This window comes from Gavialis gangeticus, unplaced genomic scaffold, assembly GCF_001723915.1.
Source record: "Gavialis gangeticus isolate Ggan-Ray unplaced genomic scaffold, GavGan_comp1, whole genome shotgun sequence".
Classification (NCBI taxonomy): Eukaryota; Metazoa; Chordata; order Crocodylia; family Gavialidae; genus Gavialis; species Gavialis gangeticus.
Window position 1 is genome coordinate 25628892 of NW_017728997.1, and position 20689 is coordinate 25649580.

At 37.9% G+C, this 20689-nt stretch overlaps 1 protein-coding gene across 11 annotated transcripts in view; it reads right to left on the reverse strand.

Annotated features, from left to right (window-relative positions):
- SLMAP (sarcolemma associated protein) overlaps positions 1-20689 on the reverse strand; it is a 200255-nt gene that overhangs the window by 61116 nt on the left and 118450 nt on the right. For 5 of the 11 annotated variants that reach the window (XM_019504984.1, XM_019504976.1, XM_019504981.1 and 2 more), the window contains exons 6-13: positions 16164-16259; positions 15722-15793; positions 14402-14542; positions 12205-12342; positions 9921-10089; positions 9786-9836; positions 9164-9214; positions 2430-2492 (exon numbers count right to left, since the gene is read on the reverse strand). In XM_019504984.1, the coding sequence (XP_019360529.1) occupies positions 2430-2492; positions 9164-9214; positions 9786-9836; positions 9921-10089; positions 12205-12342; positions 14402-14542; positions 15722-15793; positions 16164-16259 (781 nt within the window). The remainder of the gene's footprint in view (positions 1-2429; positions 2493-9163; positions 9215-9785; positions 9837-9920; positions 10090-12204; positions 12343-14401; positions 14543-15721; positions 15794-16163; positions 16260-20689) is intronic. The other 6 variants (XM_019504979.1, XM_019504978.1, XM_019504983.1 and 3 more) reach the window with 4 other exon arrangements.

The window sequence follows — 20689 nt, forward strand, 5'->3', positions numbered from 1 at the left end:
AAAACATCACCAAGTATTTATGCATTTAATACAATTAGCAGGTTGTCCTTTTTAAGAGTTAATTGCCTCATTTTCTTATGCTCTTCATTTCATTTTCTATCTGCTTTCCTTTCTTTCCCCATCTCTTACTTTGAAAGAAGGGGTGCCTGTTCTCTTAGTGAGAACACACTTCCTTTCTTCTCCTCTCTACCCTTATCCACTGGGGCACCCTTTTATGACATTCTACAAGGATGCCTCACTCTTATTCCCTGGTTATTTCTCGCTTGCTTGTCTGGCAGCTCCTGTCTTTAGAGCTCCTTTATGTCTCTTATGAAGTAGCAGAACCAAGTAAACATCACTAGGCTGGTGGCTCCTTATTTCCAAGGATTTTCTGTGATTCTCCAATTTCCCTCTTTGCAATAAAAAAACCTGGACAATTCAAAGAATTTCTGGAATCTAGAAGGAAAGTATCATATCACCAGTTCTGAGGACTAGTCATAGTCCTAGGCTAGGACTGTCAACTCTAAGTTTTATTACGAGTCCCATAATATTCAGTTACATTTGTAAACCCCTATAAATATATTGAACAGCTAAGCTGTTTCTTTTTAATTAAGTAGTTTTCTAGCCTTCATGGCTTCTGAAAGGGCTTTAAAGCATGACTCAGGTGTTATATATGTATTCAAAATCCAGAAGGTAAACAAAAGGAGCCTATTTTTAATTTCACAGCTGTTTAGGGCCTAGCTGAATGCTCAGGTTGGCAATGTCTTAACTGACAAAATTACATTTTGGGAACTGCTGATTAATAATATCTTATTTTGTTTCTTGTTTAGTTGGAGAGATAAATTTACCTTCTGCTAGAAAAGCAAGTGCATTTACATTTACATACATCCCTATCCATGATGTTGATGGCTAGTGATTTTAGAAACAATGTTACTGTTATAAATAATATCTTTGTAAGTTTTTGTCTGTGCTTTCAATAAACAAATTCTCCCTGCCTTTTTCTACATGTTTTATATTCCAGGCTCTCTCTCCCTGTTTTCCCTTTCACATTCCACTTCAAAGACATGTTGGAGTCTTTTCAGTTAAATAATCATAGTCACTTTTTCTTCCCAACTGCAACCAGACTATTCATCTTTGGTTTGCAGATCTTGGCTAAAATGATGTTAATTGGCCGGGTTAAATTAGAGTTGTCAGTAAACAGTGATTACATGTGCACATGCAAACAGAACATCCCTGTGATACTAAACGTGAAGCTCCTTTGATCAGCTATACAAAACTCATGTATATTCACTTTATCAAACATTTAGTACACCAAGTTCACTTTCACTATGCCTTAAGAAAAAGAAGCTTATAAAATCTGTTAGGTTTACAGCTACTAAGAAGAACTTCCTCTTTAAATTCTTTTGGGGAAATTTTGGAACATTCCATAAATTCAGATAACTACAGCACATCTTTAATTTTAAAATGAACCTTTGCTGCATTTTTATGTTCTCATATACTGATTATTTTAAGTGAAACAAACCTCACACTCTAACCTTAATGATTAGTTTTTGGTTCCATAGTTTGCTCAATTTCAGTAGTGCATAAGCTAAGTTAAGGATTCACAAAACTTATGTCTAATGAATTCTGTAAAGTCCTCTATATTTCAATTGAAGTGGGGAAAAAAACCCTTTCTTTTTCTCGTATTGCCCCGCTTTTTAAAAAAGGCCTATTCTCTACTTACATTTTGATAGCACGTTCAGCTTTCTACCAAGTTGATATATTTGACCTAGATCTCAGAGGCAGCAAAACAGTAACATCCTGATCATTTTTTCAGTAATCAATCTAATTGATTTCAATCAATCTTCTCCAAACAGACTGAACTACTTTGCTACTTCCTATCCTCTCAAAGTAATTTGCTTTGAAAAACACCGTGTTAGAAAGTCAGTGTTACATTCCACAAAGCATTTCCTACTTTTTCACATAACACTACAAGTCTCCCTTTCCCCACAAATCCTTTTCTACAGTCACTTGATCTAGTGCAATTTATACTGTAAGACTTTCAATTATCAGATACATTACAGAGCTGTGCAGAGGAGAGAGAGAAGGCACCATTACCTCATTTCTATCTCTCTGCTGCAGCCTGCAATATTTGTTTTAATTGGCAAAAATATTCAGGTTTGAAGGTTCCCTTATTTTCCATCAAGGTTACAAAATTAGGTCAGCCTTAAACTGCACGGGGCCAATTTTTTTCTAGTTGATAAAAAGCAATGGTAAGTTAACTGTTAAGCACAGACAGTCGTAACTTTACATGAACAAAAAGGTATTCCTATCCCAAAAGAGCTTTGCTTGATTACAAAGTGCTTCAATTTTACACTACAACACATTTTGCTACTGACAAATATATCCTAATTTTAGTTACATATTTTATTTCCATTTTAAAGTGAATGTGATGAATGCTGTGTACTCACTCTGGCATTCTATGAACTGATGAATAAAAGTGCAGTCCCCTCCACTCTTTGAAAGAAAGTGCTCTAGTAAAGAAAGAAACACTTAAGTTTGCATTATCTTATCCTAGAGTTGATGCACACCGAATTGTAGATTAACAATATTTCTTATTCTGTTGCAAAAAAATTTCAAGAAGTTGAGTCAGTTTAATATGCAAACAGACATGACCTATTCTTTTGAAATAATCAAGAAATCTTTTTGGAGACAGAGGCATATTGATTGTCCTTTAGACCTAGCTGGTGAAAATATTGAGAAAGTATATTTTAATTGAGATTATTTTTCATGTGCAGCTACCTTTGAATACTAGTAAACTCTAACTGAAGTTGTTGAATGAATGGAAAAGTACTTTACCTAAAGCGAAGCTACTGTTTTTGAAAAATCTTTGACAAATTCAGTAGCAACAATTCATTTGACCAAAAAAAAACATTCTGCATCATTAGAATAGTTTAACTGGTGGCAAATGGCATCCATGTCATTACCTCTAATCTCTAGTTATACCAAAAATATTCAACCAAGTGCTCACCAATAAGTTTTAAATTACAAATAAATTTAGAAGGAATAAAATGATACAATATGGGAAGGTCTCAAGGATTACAGTTTACTTAAGTATTCAGCCCCACAAACTGATGGTCCATCCTGTTCCTTTCAATTAGCTTAAAAATTAGAGCTGAAAAATAAAATAGTACCAAATCTCAATGCTAAGGCCCCTAGCACACACTGAATTTGTTGAGTGTTATGTAAGAATATCATGCAACAAATCATAACATGCCAACCAGTCACATGTTAAAATTATCACAGGATACCTCCACACCACAAAAGGTGCTGTTTAATGAGGAACTTTTTGTGTGTGGCCGACTTGCCATTTTTGTCCAGGAATAAAAAACTGGTTTAATGTCTAGCTTGTTACGATTTGTTGCGTAATATCTGAAAATAACATGCAACAAATGTGTGCGCCAAGAGCCACAGGGATTAAGAAATCTTTTTACCGTACTTTATTCTTAAGCTTGGAGTTTCTTAGCACTTTTATAGTACAAGCAATAATGATCATATAGCTTCAACTTTTAAAATAAACAAGACTTTTCAACTAACAACCCGATCCAATGTAAAAAGAGCATACTGAGTGGAAGCTAACCTACACTGTGAACATTATCCTACTCGTAAATGACTCTACAATCTTAAGAGTTGACTCAAAAATTCCTGACCTGCAAGGACAAGTGTTTTGGCTCTTGAAGACTATACTTAGTGCTTATCTTCCAAGGAGGAGGTGTTATTGCATGTTTTTATATAACTTTTGATAAGATCACCGCAATTTCACTGATGGATTAACTGGCAAAAAAGATGAAGCAGTTTTATCCAAGTTAATATATGAAGTCAGTATCAAAGGCTGAACAAACATGGTCCATTGAAAAGATAATTTAACTAGTTAAGTAATTTAATTAGATTAGATAAATTAACTAGTCTCAAATTCTGTTCTCAGCTATACAACTGATTTACTTCTTACTCTAGCAAGTCACTTAACTTGACTGTGGTTTCATTTCCCAAACTATAATGTGAGAGTATTAGTGATTACTCACTTTACTAAAATAAAGCACTTTGTGACAGAGATGAGAAGTTCCTGGTTTCTGAGCTTACACTATTTTCTTCTTCTGCACTGTGACCAAGGAAACCCTCATATGTAAAAATGCCACAGATGTTACACTCCTTGCAGTAGTTAAAAGTAATCAGCTGCACCAAGTTAAGTAAACCTTCAGGGACTGAACTTAGGATTTTACAAATAACAAGACTCTGGAACTTTAAAAAAATATGTTGCACCTAAAATATTTTACCTTCTTTTGTCCCAACTTATACAACTTACTTCTAAACTGTATGTCAAACATACAGTCAGAGGAGGAGCCACTCCATCTCATCCAGCGGGCTACGCTGAGGCCAGAAAGTCTGGAGCATGGCTAATGGTAGGTATGCCCTGCAACAAAATTTGAAGCCCTTGGGCAGATACATCCCTCACTCATCCTGCAGTAACTTGGCCCACTGCTGCTTTGAGCCACACTCACCACACCAAGTGGCTGCCTGCCCCAGAACTGCTTGCCTTCCTGCCACCAGGGTGGCTACTGTGCTGTACCAGATCTGGCCCAGGGAACAAGGCAAGTTCGACCAGCGTTGCCAGATGTATGATAATAATCGTATTTGTACAATCATTTCAACCTTTCTACGATGTACGATAAATAACACTAGAAGTGATCAAAACGTACGATTATTTGATGCAGTTAACTGATGCAGCATATGAAAAACCCAAGTCACTCAAGGAGTCTTAACCAACTTTCAGGTTTGCCATCAGCACTCTCTCACAACTGCATGCCTCAGAATAAGGAAATGCTTCAACTTTGATGACCCACTTCTCACTCACTCATTGAGGATGTACAGTGAGCAATATAAAGTAACTGCATAACAATCACATAACTAAATCTCATTATGTAATAATACTAAAAGCTCTATTTTAAATGCTATAGATGCTCTTAAATAAATAGAACAACAGTATAAGGCAACCTGATGTTACTTAAAAAAAGACTACTTATTTGCATACTTCCCGTCCCCCCAAAAATACAATAATTTGAGCTTCCAATACAATAATTTCATATTCAAAACCTGGCAACACTGAGTTTGACATCCCTAATGTACAATACTGCAGCATTTGATGAAACAGTGAAACTGGCTGTGTACAGAGCCTGGCCATGCAACACTAACACCAGCATAATTTATATCAGCTTTAGACACCGGAGTAAATTACATCAGGAGCATGAGTGCACAGACGGCCAATTTTTATTCTAGGGTAGGTGTTATTTTAGCACTTGACCGCTAGATGACAGGGGTGCAGATAATATAGGCTGTTTGCCTACAGTGAAATGCTCCCCTGCAATTAGATAATCAGGAGGCACTACTTCACAGTCACGGCAGCTAGAATCTGGGACCAACTTCCAAGGGAAGTGGTGCTCGCTCCTACCCTGGGGGTCTTCAAAAGGAGGCTAGATAATCACCTAGCCAGGGTCGTTTGACCCCAGCACTCTTTCCTGCCCATGGTAGGGGGTCAGACTAGATGATCTGCTCAGGTCCCTTCCGACCCTACCAACTATGAAACTATGAAATTTAAGTGGATAGTAATTTTCTCACTCAGACAATTAACTGCTTGTCATGTAGTGACAAGGTGCTGTAATAGAACCTACTATGAACAGATGCCTCTGAGTCACTGCTTTTCTACCTGCTCTCAACCTCCTGTAATCCATATGGGCATATAGCACACTGGTAGAGGTGTCATTTGACCAGACCCTTAGTCACAAGACAGACAAAGCATGAAAGAATGCAGAAGTGCAAGAAATTATATTGTAATAAATGCAAAAAAGGGAATGCATTAGGACAAGGATGCTCAATCCTTGGCCTACAGGACAGATCCAGCCTGCAGAGCCATGTCATTTGGCCCACGGAGTTCCCCACAGGTCTGCAAATCTGGCAGCAGAGGATCAGTGCCACAGCTCCCCTGCTGCCTAATTTCCAGACCCATAGGGCTGAGCAGGGCCAATGCTGGGCCCCAATCCCAACATGCAAGAACCAGGCAAAGGCAGCATGAGGCATTCAGGGCCATTACAGCATGTAATGATAAAGAATGATGCCAGGCCCCAGGGCCTGATCCTGTTATCCGGGGCTCCATCCAGCCTGTGGACTGGCCCTGGGCCATTAATCTGGCTCTCACAGCCAAAAGGTTGAGCACCACTGTATTAGGACACAGGACGCAAAACCACAAAGTGGTCAATGAAATTCAGGGGGCATCAGAAAGAACAGGGTCACAGGAGAACATGGTATAAGATAGGGAAATTGGGAAGGGAAGGAGACCTGTTGAAGAGGGTGGGAAATATGCAAGCACAGTGAATAATAAGAGAAGGTGACAATATAGTAACCTTAGTGGGAGAACAAACAGGCCAGTTGCTAGCTTGTTAGTCTAGTGAGTGGCAGGGACAGGGAGAGGAAGAGGGAGAACTTGGGTTTTTTTTAAGCTTAATTTACCATTATATTTGGGAGCCTGCTGCTTAAGCTTCGAATAGTCAGAGATGGCAATACTGTTATTACAACAATAGGGAAGAAATTTTCTTTTTTTTCTAATGTAAATATAACTTTCAATATCACAAGAATTGCTATGGGTGCACTACTTCGAGATATTACTAATTAGGGATAATTCCTGAAACTAAAGTTAAATTTGTGAAACACTGGATTTCAATACAATGGATATTCTGATACCTATATGCTTTATTTTCTTTTTAAACAAAGAGTCCAGTATCCTTTTTTGAATAAATATTTCAGTTTTCTGCAAACACTATTATTTATTGAGGAGGAGGAGGGGGTGAAAGGGGCCTGCCCCTTTATATTTTCCTATTATCAAGAAAATGTAAGATTAATAGGAAGATTCATAGTGCACCAAAATGTTTGTACATAAAACTTCACAATGTCTAGTGGCACAATTTTAGGAGAAAGAACATGGCATTTTACTACAAAAAATATGAACACACCTTCTCATAAAAAATACAAATCTATCATTTTGGAAATTGAAAACAAATGTAGTTTGAAAAAATTCTTAAAGGTTTATTAAAGTTATCACTATGCTAAGTAAATATACTTCAATCTACTGTTTAGGTGAGTAGCTCAGAGAAACATTGTATGCAGTAGACATTAGACCTCTTTCTTCCCAATGTTAATATGAATCACTGTTAAATGCTTGGAATGCCATGGAGGTTAGCAGACATGACCAGTACTCAACTTAGGGGATTTTACAGCTTCTCTCAGTATTTAATCAACCTCTTCTTTCTATAGCAAAGAAATATGAGGGCCAACAAAGTCATCCAACAGTATTAACTAGTTATTTTCTTCACAAGTTAGCCAGAACCATGAAACATCAACAGAAGTTCCTTCTGCTGCCCAATTACAGTAAAAGGCAGCAAGTAATCTTCTAGTGAAAAAAAACTGAGCATAAATTGAGAAAAAGTAGTTGTAGAATGTAGAAACAATTTGGAGAAATTCAGAAGACTGGAATAGTACTTGCCTGGCAGGGGGCAACGTTAAGCATGAGAAACGGAGAATGTATGCTTGGAAGATGAAAAAACCCTGCATACTAGGGGTGTGCAAAACAGGCCACATTTGATCCGGCCCGAATTGGGGAAAGTGATTCAATTTGCTGATTTGGATCACTGTCCCAATTGGCCCGAATCCGAATCTGAAGATTTGATGCCAATTTGGAGAATCAGTGATTCGGCCATAGACACAGCTTTAGATGATATTTCTACATAAGTCGAGATACCAGGCATGGCTCATGAACGCTGTGATGCTGGGGCAGGTGGAGTGTCCCACAGGAGTGTGGGGAGGCCCCAACGTGCTTGGCGGTGAACCCTGAAGTGGTTCCAGGTCTGCCACTGAGTGCATGGGGGGCTCCCTGCAACCCTGCATCCCTCCCCGGCTGTGCAATCAGCCGCAGGGGGACCCCAGGTTCTCCCCCCAGACCCAGGAGGCACCAGTCGCCAAGCTGTGGGGTGGGGTCCCCCGCATGCTCTCTGGTGGACTCAGAAGTGGACCAGAAGTGCTTGTGGTCCACTTCTGGGTCCACTGCCGAGCTCCTGTGGGATGCTCCATCCACCCCAGCATCTCAGCATTCACAAGCCACCTGGTACCTTGAGGTATGTAGAAAAAAACACTTAAAGCTGTGTCTATAGCTGAATCATTGAATCTTTCCAAACCTCTCCGAATCGTTTCAGAGAGTTCCAATTTGATTCAGAGATATTAAAGGGTCTCCTGATTCGATTCAGATTTGGAGATTCAGCCGCTGAATTGGGCTGAATTTCTGCCGAATTGAATCAGCGACCAAAGCTTTGCACAGCCCTACTGGATACTAGATATTATGACAAATAATTAATGTGCAATGAAAATAAAAGGTCCAAAAAGTAAAAACTTTGTAGAAAAAAAATCATTTGGTTAAGGGCACTTATGATCATTTTTAAAAGAGCACTTATATTTAAAATATCATGTGCCAGTTTATTTATGAAGATTAGTGACCAAGCATGATAATTCCAAATGATAAGCCTTAAAACAGCAGAGAAAAAGAACACCTTAAAGGATTTTTGGCCCACACCAAAATAAGTTATTTTAAATTCTCTTTAGTATAAAAATATTTTCTATTTTAGTATAATTTAGAATATGTTTTCAAAATACCAATTCTACAGCATAAAATTCTATTAAATTTGGATTCTTACCATATACAATAACATGCACACAGGAAGAAAGACAAACCTTGCCAAAGCATAATTAAATTAGATCATTCAAAAGGTTTACTGAGTATAATTTGGAGGGACATTAGCAGGACATAAAGATAAGTTTAAATTTGTTTTTTAAAACAACAGATCTATGTAACCGTTTATTAGAATTGTAGATAAAGTCCTGCTTGAGTTTCCAAAATCTGATTTAGTTTATGCTGTTTAGATATTTATACTTTATATTTAAAATATTATATTTATATCTATAACTTTCTTAATTTCTTTCTTTAGTTAAAAAGAACCAAACAGGAAATATAAAACAAAACCAAAAAAAACCTTTGAATGATAAATAGAATTTGTGCACTTTCAGACAATAACCATAAGAAAAAAGGTAGTCTATTTTTATACACTACCTTTTTCTGTGCTCCCATTAATTTTAGGTATGAAGTCATCAACTTGTATGCCTAGGATTGAGAAAGGGTATTATTTCTGGAACCAAGCAAAAGTTTTCTGTTTTTTTTCTTTTTTAGTATACAGCATTATGGAATTTAGCTGGCTCTCCCAGCTGTTTTATCTCAAGTATCCAAGTAGTAACAACTCCAAACAAGCATGTTATACCCCCTAATGAAATTTTAGACAAGCATCCCACATCACATGCTCTATTTCATTGATCAAATGTACAAAAAGACAACCACCTCCCAAAAGCTACCGTCTATTACATAAAGGTCCTCTTTTTTAACTTTTCTTTGGTACAAACACTACTGAGCTCTGAAAAAAGTGAAGGACAAAAGTTAGTCTGGATAAACAGTTTAAAGTAGCAGCACCCTCTGCTGGCAATTGTTACATCCGTGTTTATTTAAATGTTAACAAGTGATACTAAAATGCATTCAGCAATTAAAGAGAAAGAGCTACTGAATGTGTAATCTGAAACTCTTTTTTCTAATGGTCAGAAGTACCTGGAATACAGCATTACAATAATAATAAATAAATTGATGAAATCCAGCTTTAAACAAAAACCATTAATATTACACCTACCTAAACTGTTGTGTTCTTTAAGAGTTTTCTCTTGAAGATGTTCTAACCGTACTGTAAACAGAATTCCAAGAAAAAGATATTTCACAGATTAAGAGAAAAATAAATAACCAAAACATTTTTTGACTAGCGACTAACCTTGTAAAGCAGTTAGCCGTTCATTGGTGAAGTCACTGTCAGCTTGCAAAGCTTCTATTTTTGCCTGAAGTTCTTGTTCTCTCTCTTCCATTTCATCTATTTTATGTTGCAATTCTTTTTTCTCAGCCAAGCCCTTCTGCTGGATTTCTTCTTGTTTTCCTTCTGCAACCTACTCAAAAAAAATAAAAATCAACTGTTCATTTAAAAAAAAATGAATTACATTTTCACATAAATATTCAGGAGCGACTTCCTTATTCACCACCATTAGAAACATTCATATACTTGTGTAACTTTTCCCAAACTCATTTCCAGTAGTAAACTCACAGAGACCTCCTGTTTTCACAATGTGAAGCTGCTTTTTCTGTATCCCTGTTTTTTCCCCAATTCCAGGGCTCTAAACCCTACAGTTTTTTTTTCATCCAGATACACCTTGCTTGGAACACAACAGAGGAAACAACATGACAGAGCAATATTTACAATTTTAATTAAGTTTATCATTTAAAAAATCAAACATTACAGTTTTACTGGACTAGTACAAATGTTCAAGAACTTTCTACAACACCGTAAGCATTACTTGGTTCACCAGCCAGAACAGTCTGGTTTGTCAAACAGGATAGTATGGCCACTGACAAATCTGATAGAAATGTGTGCGGCTTCTTCCTTGTTAATTTAAAAAGAAAAGCTGTCATGGTGGTAACAGACAAAATAAAAGGAAGTTTTGAAAGATTTTTCTCCATATTCTTAAAAAAAAAAAAAAAAGCTGTAACCCTGATCCTTATTTAACAAATCGTTCAACATCAACAGTAAAATTGTATTTGTGAAACCAATACTCTAACACTGGAATGTTCAGTGTGCTTTCTACTTTTATTTTAGAAGATAAGTTTAGAAGATAAGTTTACAGTTGCTAATGTGGGCTATTTTGGTTCTTGGTCACCAACATAATTTTTCTAATGTAGTGATTACTGTTTCAATAATCAGTAACACCTACACCCCGGTAACAGCAATTTACTTTTTTAATTTGACAGGAAAAGTGGTTCTGCTTCAGATCCTTTACTAAGATTCAAGGAACCTGAGTTACAAGTCCAAAACTGTGTCTGACAGTCTCCATCTCTTTTGCCAGTTCTGAAAACATAGAGATACTTATCCTTCTTGTCTTCATCTCTCCCACACATTCAGTATTGTGAGCTCTTTGGGTGTGGACTTTTTCTTACAACTAGTTAGGGTTACCACAAAGGAGGTTTAAAATTAAGCAGGAGGAAGGGAGTTTCTTTTAGGATACTTTTTATTGCACATGGAGGGCGTTTTGTACCCAAAAGCATGTTCAAAAGTTCTCCCACCTATATAATCTATCCAATAAAAGGTATCACTACAACAAAACCTTCTCTCTCCTATGTAACCATCATGGTCCAGGAAAAAACACTCCGCCCCTACGACAGGGAAGTTATCGAAATCTGCTATTTATAGGGAAAATCCACAACATGAAGAGAAAGAATCCAGGCTACACAGTGACTTCCACTTCCTCAATTCGTGCAAGAAACATAACATTATTCCTAGATGACTTACTATCTACAAACCTTAGGCTAACACACACAACTCCAAATATGCAACAGAGGACATCAGAAAAAAAATGAAGCACCATCTTCCTCTCCTCACCTAACCTACTGCAAAAAAGACAGCAGACTTGAAGCGCGCTTTGGGCCTGAAAGCTTGTCCAATGTCTCTCCCAACTATACACGCAGTTTAATAATAATAATAAACTTTTGCCCCAGCCACCCACACTGCACATGGTTTAATGTGCAACACGTGGGATTTGTGGTACCACAAAAAGGTTTGGGCAGCACCACAAACTGCACATACCTGCATGTCAGGATCCAGCTCATGAGCTTATATATTATGTGTTATTTCATTCTAGTTGCCATTGCACAGAGATGCGTCGTGAAATAGCAAAGTCTGTCTGTTTAATTGTTTAGTTTGTATTTCCTATAACTGTAAGAAAGGCTTACATCAAATAGTTATTTAAGCAAATAAAAAAGAAGAGGAGAAAACAACCCCTTTTTTTAAATCATCTCAAAGGAAGTTTCTTTTCAAAAGATTTCAGGTACGTTTAACTAAAACAAAGAAAACAGGGGTTAAGGGGATTGAGGTATCTATTTCTCCATTTATCTGTTGTTAGTTTAAGCAAAGTTTTCTTTACTTTAAATAAATGTGACACATCTGTACTTAAATATGTACTGCTTCCATTGTAGCTTTGCAGGTAGTTATTATATAAAAGGTTTGTCCTTACCTTTAGTTTGTCAGAGAGGTCTTTAATTTCATTTACAGCTCCATTGTACTTATTGGCTAATTCTCTCAATTCTTCCTGAGTCCGCTCATTCATTTCTTTCAGGTGAGTACATTCATCTTCCGTGTTACTTAAACTTCGCTGTAAGGAAGGAATTACTGTATATAATTGCCAAAAATATTTTGTCATGTGAGTAATCAGTTAAAATGACTTCTTTCAAATGCCTGTAAAATGCCTCAGTTTCTAATTTCTGACAGTAATCATAACATTAAAATCACCTTTTTTCTATAATTTTCTATAGAAGCCAAATGGATATGTAACATGCTGCCAAAACAGAACCTATATTAATAGCCTCTGTAAGAGGAATCACATGTTAAGTGGAGCGACATGAACTATCTGTGTATAAAAAAGTATTAAAGTATGTTTTGGAAATAAGTACAATTACTAGCAATAAAGAAGGGAGGAAAATCATCTTTTTCTTGGTTCACACATAGATCTCCTTCAACAACAATGTAGCTTTGCAATCCTCTGTGGAAGCGACTATTTACTGTAGAGTTCAGACACACTTTCATTTGGGATAAAGTGTGTTTAATATATTTTATAGAGCACACAATTACAAGTAAATTTGTTACTTGCAACTAGATTGTATAACCTAAATCAAAATCTATGCTAAGATTTCTTGAATAACTACATTATCAAAGTGATTAAACCACCTATTTGAAAACAAATGATTTAACTATACATAATCTACACACACTGATGGAGGACTCAGACTGGCACTGATTTGGTAGGTGGAGGATATACACAAAACCAAGCTAGGGTTCAAATAAATGTTTTCTCTCTGAGAGAGCAACCCAGGAAATAAATACCCTATGAATGTGTCCTATATTAAGAGTTCTGACTATTACAGAATCAAGAATGAAGAGGCATACTTGTTGCAGCAGCCACTACAATATTTGACAAACTTATCCTGAAAAGTTGCAAAATTAAAGCAGCGAAAGATAAGCATATTAATATCTTCAGTCTCATAGATTATGTCACCTTTAAACTGAATAGCACTTTGCATAAATGATGAACTGAGTATTACCAAACATCTACTGATCTAAGGAATATGCTTGAAAATATATATGCATATGTGCAACTTTCCTCATATTCCTAAAGCCAATGAGGCTACTTATAGTAGCACAAGCTATTCTTTGTAACAAGCTAATCTAGGATATGAACATAAAGAAAAAGTAAGGAAAGCAGAAAAGCAAATTAGAAGGTGAGCTTAATTACAGCAAATAGAGTTTAACACTTTTTTATTTTTTTATTTATTTATTTTTTTAAGAGAATGGAATTGGGCAAGAGGGAAGAAACAGATAGCAAAGGAGCAGAAGTCACTAGTGAAACAGAAAAGAAGTCAGTTGGCTGAGGATGGATTTGAAGAAATGGAATGAGAACCAGCTGTTGGACTGCATCTAATAATTTAATTTTAGATGCACTCTAAAATGCTTAAGCTTGCAGGTCCAAATATGTTTTAGAAATCTTATTTAAAACCAGTTAACCTCCATATTTCATACAATATACTAGTTTCAACATGAAAACGCTGAAAAACAAGATTTATGGCACATTATAACCTGCCTGCCATCTGATACCCCAGGTAAACTGTCTGCATTTTACCAGCTACCTTCTACCACCAGTTCTACCTTCCCACCCCCATCCCCCCTCACCTGTCTCACACCGATTGTCTCCCATTCCCTCTGACTCTCCCTGGAGCCCACACAGAGAGCACATGATACCTGACAGCCAATCCCCAAGTGGCCAGCCCAGGAGGGCAGAGGAACAGGCAAAAAAATCCAGAAAATTGGCTCTTATTTTAAAAACCTGCCTAGACACAGCATAGGGGGCCAGAAAACAGGACATGTCCAGGAAAACCCAGACATATGGTAACCCTGCTTATGTCTTTAAACCAACATGGCTACAACTGAAAAATAGGAAGCTTAGTTATCAAGTTCTTCTCACTTGCTCACTATGCCAGAGACTGACTACCAGGAAAAAATATGCATCCTCAAAACTTCCTAACAAACTGTACCTGATCCAGGAATATAAACATTATCACACACTGGTGCAGTGTAGATGCCAGACAGGCTTGAAAGACTAGCAGTTAGAAAGACTTAAATAGTCCTATGAAAGTGGTCATAAAATAAAATACAAATACCTCCACTTCAGAGAGCTTTCTGACCACTTCAATTTTCTCCTGTAGGACCCGCCTCAGGGACTCTTTGGCTGTTGTCTCATAATTGTGTTTGTCTTCCTGTAATGCTATAAGTTCCTTTCGTATACTGTCTTCTGTTTGATTCTGTAAGTAGCAATATAGAAGACAGTTAGGATAACTCAAAGCAGCAACTCCTAAAATAGATTAACAGTTTGATTCGTATACAAAAAATATCCACATTAATTTTTCATCAAGACCCATTCTGTCAAGGACTGTAAAACAATTCTGGCTACGGTAACAAAACAATAAGGACAATAAAATATTTAGAGCAATTGGTTTGACTTGGTATTATCTAGTACAGGATTTTGAGCATTTAGAGTAGAAAAATCTCTAGAACTAGTTTTGATTATAACAAGAATTCAAACAAAATCTGTGTATTCCAACTGATGCACTAGCAGTACTGTGCCTAACTCTCCAGACCTCCAATTTGACATGTTAGCATAGTGGTCCTCAATCTCTTTTTAAATTTGCTATGTGTCATGGATTATAAAGAAGTAATGCTATTGTACTACTATGTCATTACACTACAACAACTGTAAACTCTCTAGTCTTTCATTTGCATTTTCCCCTTATTTATATTTCCCCTTTTCTAGCTTCTGTTTTCTCATTCCTTCCCTTTGTGTCCCCTCTAGCAGCTCTGCACATACTCCAGTTTAAGAAAGTTTACTTGTCCCTTTGTACTAGAAAGCCAACAGGTCCTAATCTGAGAGGCCTGATAGAGGAGATGATCTTAAAGGATTCTTTATAATCTATGTTACGAAGAAAAAAAGAATCAATAAATTACTTTCAGGGTACTAGTAATCTGCAGCATGCTTTTGCTTCTCTAAAATCTCAAATACCATGCTCATCATGCGTTATTTTACATTTAGAAATGTTCATCCACAGAGAATACCGTATAAGATGTCAGCATACACTACTGCAAGAAAAAACTAAAACTACATTACCTACATGACTGATAAATGCTGAAAATGCAACTGTCTAAACTAGATTTAGCTTCCTTATGTGTTCTTGGCATCATAAGAGGTCCCAGGAAATACATAATCACGAACAACTGTAACCAAAAAATTTTCCAGTTTAACTTAACTTTCATCAACAATTACTTAATGAAACAGTTCAGTGTGAACCTTTGCAAACCCCATTTGAAATTTCAAAACTGCACTGAAAGTTTGATTTAGTACCACTATTTCACTTTAAAATGGTTCCAGAGGGCTGTGGTTCAGTATTTCTAAAAACTATACAACCAGTCCAAAAAAACTGACATACTTTTGAACAAGCTTGTAATTGGTTTCCCATAACCTCTAGCCGTGATAGCAGCCTGTCTTCATCTATTAAAGCCTGTTGGAAAAAGTAATATATTCAAATTAAGAGAACATATTTTAGAAAGCAAAAAAATCCAACAGTGAGCATCTCAAGAATGCTCATAACAATAACGTTTTGAAAAAGATGCAGAAATTCCCTTAGAAACCTTCAGTTTACTGGATTGATTAAGAGCAATGATTAGTTCTAACACAGATGTTCACCATGTTACTTCATCAATTAAAAATGTTGCCTCTTAAACCAAGTTGGAAAGAGCTAGTTTTAAGCCTTCCATCATTCTGCTTTAATTTTTCCTAGTTAAAATTAGTTATAAGTTGCCAGCGATGATTTATAACCCATGTATATCAATTCCTGTAGGGCTAAAAATGAAAAGAAAGCATGCAGATACCTGCCAACTAGTATCTGAAGCTTCCTGCGTGACAGCGAGCAGTCGCTGAAGGGTGGCCAACTTCTGTTCCAACATTTGTTCCCGATGTAAGGCTTCCTACGATGAACACACAAACCAACAGTTTAAATTAAGAACAACAGAAACAAATGGAGAAGATATCAAAACACTGTTAAATTGAAAAGGGGGAAAAGAAGATTGGCAGACAATATAAATTGTATGTTCAAACATTATTTAAAATTATGGCAAAATGAGAACATTTATATTCATTTTATTTATACTTATTTCTGAGGATGAGCAAACTGAAAGATGTTGGCCAACAAGATTATATTCTTAAGGGTTTCAGTTTCAAATCACTACCACATGTATTGTAAATATATTCTGTGACAAAGAACGAATAAATTATTCCTATAATTTTAACAACTGCAGGCAAAGTCCTATTAAAAAGTGATTGAGAGTTAATGCTGGAAATAGAGGAACAGAAATTGATTTTTCTTTTTCAGAAGTGAAGTTTTACAACAATGTTAAAGTTATATTCCAAGTACATGCTTTAGAAAAAAGTTAGGTTACAATAACAAGTAACAGGCATTACCTTCTAGTCCAGCCCGTACTCATAAGGGAAACAGTAATAATATCACTGCATTTTGTTATTTACTCTTATCACGCATATGAGTTCATGATGGGATCTAAAATGATGCAAAAAGAAAAAGCAAATCCACAGAAAAGTTGTATTTTTAAATTAGGCCTGTGCAAGAATTTCTTAAGTTGACAGTTGGTAGCAAAGGCTGGGCAAAGCTTCAGTAGCCAATTCGATTTGGAGGAGATTTGGCCCGATTCGAGGACTGAATCTCTGAATCTGAATCAAATCAGGAGACCAAGTAAAAGCTCCAAACAGATTCGAAGCATCTGAAACGATTCAGAAAAGCTTCCAAAAAGATTTGGCCATAGACTAAACAGGCAACTGATACAGCTGCCTCCAGCTAGTAAATATGGGTGGGTTGGCAGAGTGGGGAGGGAAGGGATGTGCGGGAGGGAGGGATTGGGGCTGGGACAAGCTGCCCAGCCAGGGCAGGGGGGGCACGTTACTCAGGAAGGTTGGGGGGGCACGGGATGCAGGCAAGTCAGTGCTGGTAGCAGGGGCTCTGCTCTGCTGCCACTTGCCCAGCCGGGACAGGGGATGGTGCATGATACAGGCGTGGCTCACTCCAGGAGGAAGGGGGCAAGCGGCAGCATGGCATAGCCCCTGGTCCCAGCGCTGGTGCACCCGCATCCTGCACCCTTCTGTGCCAGCTGGCAAACAGCAGCAAGGCAGAGCCCTCACTCCCACAGCTGATGAAGGCGTGGCAGCACTGGGAGCAGGGGCTATGCCCTGCGCGAGCTGTGCCTGCATCACGCTGTCCGCCCCCCCCGGTCCTGCGCCAGCTGGGTAAGTGGCAGGACAGCATAGGCCCCACGGCTCCCTCTGCCCAGGGAGATCTAGGCACAGCCAGAGGAGCTGTGGGAGAAGTCCCCATAGTGGCCCTCCCCAGCCCCAGCTTCTGCCCGGTCAAGCCTCTCAGCTCTTTAAAAAAAAGCCCCATACTCACAGATTCTAGCAGCGGCCATTGGGGCCTCTGAGGGCTCGTGGCCGCAGCATAAGGCAGCGAACATCTCTCCCCCTGCAGTCACAGGTGCAGTGTGGCTCGGTAGGTGCCGCATGCTGTCCGGGAGCTGGGGCAGCTCCACCTGTCAACCGCAGCCTGGCAGCACTCAGCCCTAGCGGCCCCAGCTCCCAGACTGTGCACGGCACCCTGCTGAGCTGTGCTGCACCTGCACGATGCGACAACTGGTGCATGGGTTCCAGGTGGGGGGAGGGTGATCCCCACGGCTCTACCATGAGCTCCCAGAGGCCCCAATTGCCACTGCCAATCCGGTGAATGTGGGGCTTTTTTTTTGTTTGTTTGTTTTTTGTTTTTTTGTTTTGTTTTTAAGCGCCAGGACTAGGCTGGGGCCAGGCAGGGTAGCCATGGGGATTTCTCCTACATCCTCCCAGCCCAGGTAGAAGCAGGTACAGCTGCCTGGCTGTGCCTGCCTCTCCCTGGCTGATCTGAATCACCAAATCTTTCTGAATCAGCGCCAAATCTTCCGAAGCCAATTCAGCCAAATCGATTCAGGACAGTGATCCGAATTGAATCACTGTCCTCTGAATCTGCCGAATTCGAAATCGAATCAAATACTTCCCTATTCGTACAGGCCTATTGCTAGCACCTCCACTAGATATCACTGTCTTCAAAAATATTCCCAAAGAAACCATTGCTGTTTTAACCTTTTATTAAAAGGTTACCTCTTGTAAGGAGCAAATGCTGTTGGTCCTCTGTACAGTTACCATACAACATTATCAAGCAGAGTGTCCAACAGCAATTTAGCTATGATCACGCAGATTTGTAAAATTGCACAAATGACCATTGGATGTCCAAGCGACCCTCCTTTTTACATAATTATCAGAATTGCATGAAAATTATTCTTGCACATTTTTAAATCGGGATTTATTCCATACTGTTCCCCTCTTCTAGTGAAATGTGTATTTCCTAATTTGAGTTATTTTCATTTTATTCAAAAGTAATGAGAGTTCAGTGTTGTGTTCAGTGTACTGTAACAGAAATATACAACATGGTAGCAGACCACAACTTGGATCCTCTCCCCAGGCAGTTCATTTATTAATGACGAATTTTCATTTATAGTAGTATATAGGTAGGTAATATTTTACATATTGTTGTATATAAGCATAATATTATACTTGTATACAAGATTCTGTGCATGGCTTAAAATAAAGTTTTCAAAAGTAAAAATATGTGAAGTACAGTATTGTGTTTCCACCCTCTAATGACAAACAAATAAGAAACTCTTTAGAAAAGAGCCTCGACGGAAACATCTAAGCATTAACACAATGCAACAGTGATAGACACTGCACATATACAACGAAGGGTCACAGTCTCTGCCTTAGTCAAGGTAAACAAGATATAAATGGGACAAGTAAACTAAAAACAAATAAGGTAAAGTTATGTGTAAATGGAAAGTACACAGTTCACAAAAGTTACATTCAGAGACACATTTATTCCGCACACCGTCTCTAAAAAGATTTATACTGACACTATGAGCCTGTCTACACATGCACTGTGATTTCAGGAAGGATGCTCCTGAGTACATCTTGCCCATCTGCTCCTTGTTAAAACACACCAAATTGAGAAATGCAGTAGCAAAACTACCCTGGGGGCATCCCCCTACTACACTCCAGTATGTCAGAACCAAGGATCTCGTGTGGCTGGGGGAGCTCCCTCAAATCAGCTTCTTTATTGTCCTTCCAGGTTTGATGCCTGTGAGCAGAAGCAGATAAGTGGGGTATGCTCAGCAGCATGCCTTCTCATCTACATCACATAACCAGCATAGATACACCTACATGTGCTTCATTTGGTGGCTCCCATGTTGAGGTCTCTCAGTAAATGAAACTATCATTTCTAGGGTGATAGATTTGACCTATCTAAGCTGTTAAGCATGCCAGCATCCAATCCTGTAAAGGAAATTCAAGGGTTAAGTAGTCCAAGGCCAAGTTTAAAATAAGCAAAAAAGACTACACAAAACAAGGTGAACTCCATGAAGACACAGATCTCATTATTAAAGAGCTAAGCTTGGAGAAAATGAACTCTTGACCTGGTAGACAGCTCCCTTTCTGGTTTCCACCCCCAAATTTGGATTCCTATAGTAAGAAAAGGGGAGTGAAAATGTTACAGAAGGGGGAAAACAAAGGTAAAAAATTTAGCTAAGCATCAGAAAAGTGCTGGTTTTATAACTGGATGCTAAAACAGGAAATAATAAAATACTGTAACATATTTAACAAACCCAAGGAGACTCATTACTCTAAACGAGGAGTAACTGTTCAAGACAAAAGTAAAACCAACATACATGAAAGATAAATTAGGGCTTAAGTGCTCTGCAAGAACCCCTCTCACAGCACATTTACAGTTGACATCTTGCCTAATTGGATTATAATAAAGTTCACATGAAAAGAAAAGAAGTGATAAATCAGCCTATTTGTGTAACTAGAAATTAAATAATCTAATAAATTTGTATAGCCACTAGGGGGTGCCATTTATCCTCCTCTAATCAATTAAGTTTGGAGCATACACCGTTACATCTTAAGAGTGTACCACAAACTCAGAAATGATTTTTGACTGACTCGGATTTCCAAAGCATCTGCAAGGACAATTAACATAACTTTCTGTATGTATGCACATTTGCACGACCAAGTATGCTCATAAAAATCAATACATGAAATAATTACCAAGACCTGTAATTTAACTACATTTCTGGAAAGTTTATTCTTATGAGGAGAGTAGTTTTTGAGAACAAAATTTAGATGTCTTATGCTGTAAGGAGATCAGTTACTCTGTAACAATCTGAATCCATTATCTCTAAGTGGATTTGCAGTGTTCACAAAATTTAACAGGAATTATCTAAATCTTCTCTGTAGATATTGAAGACGTTCGCTAGGT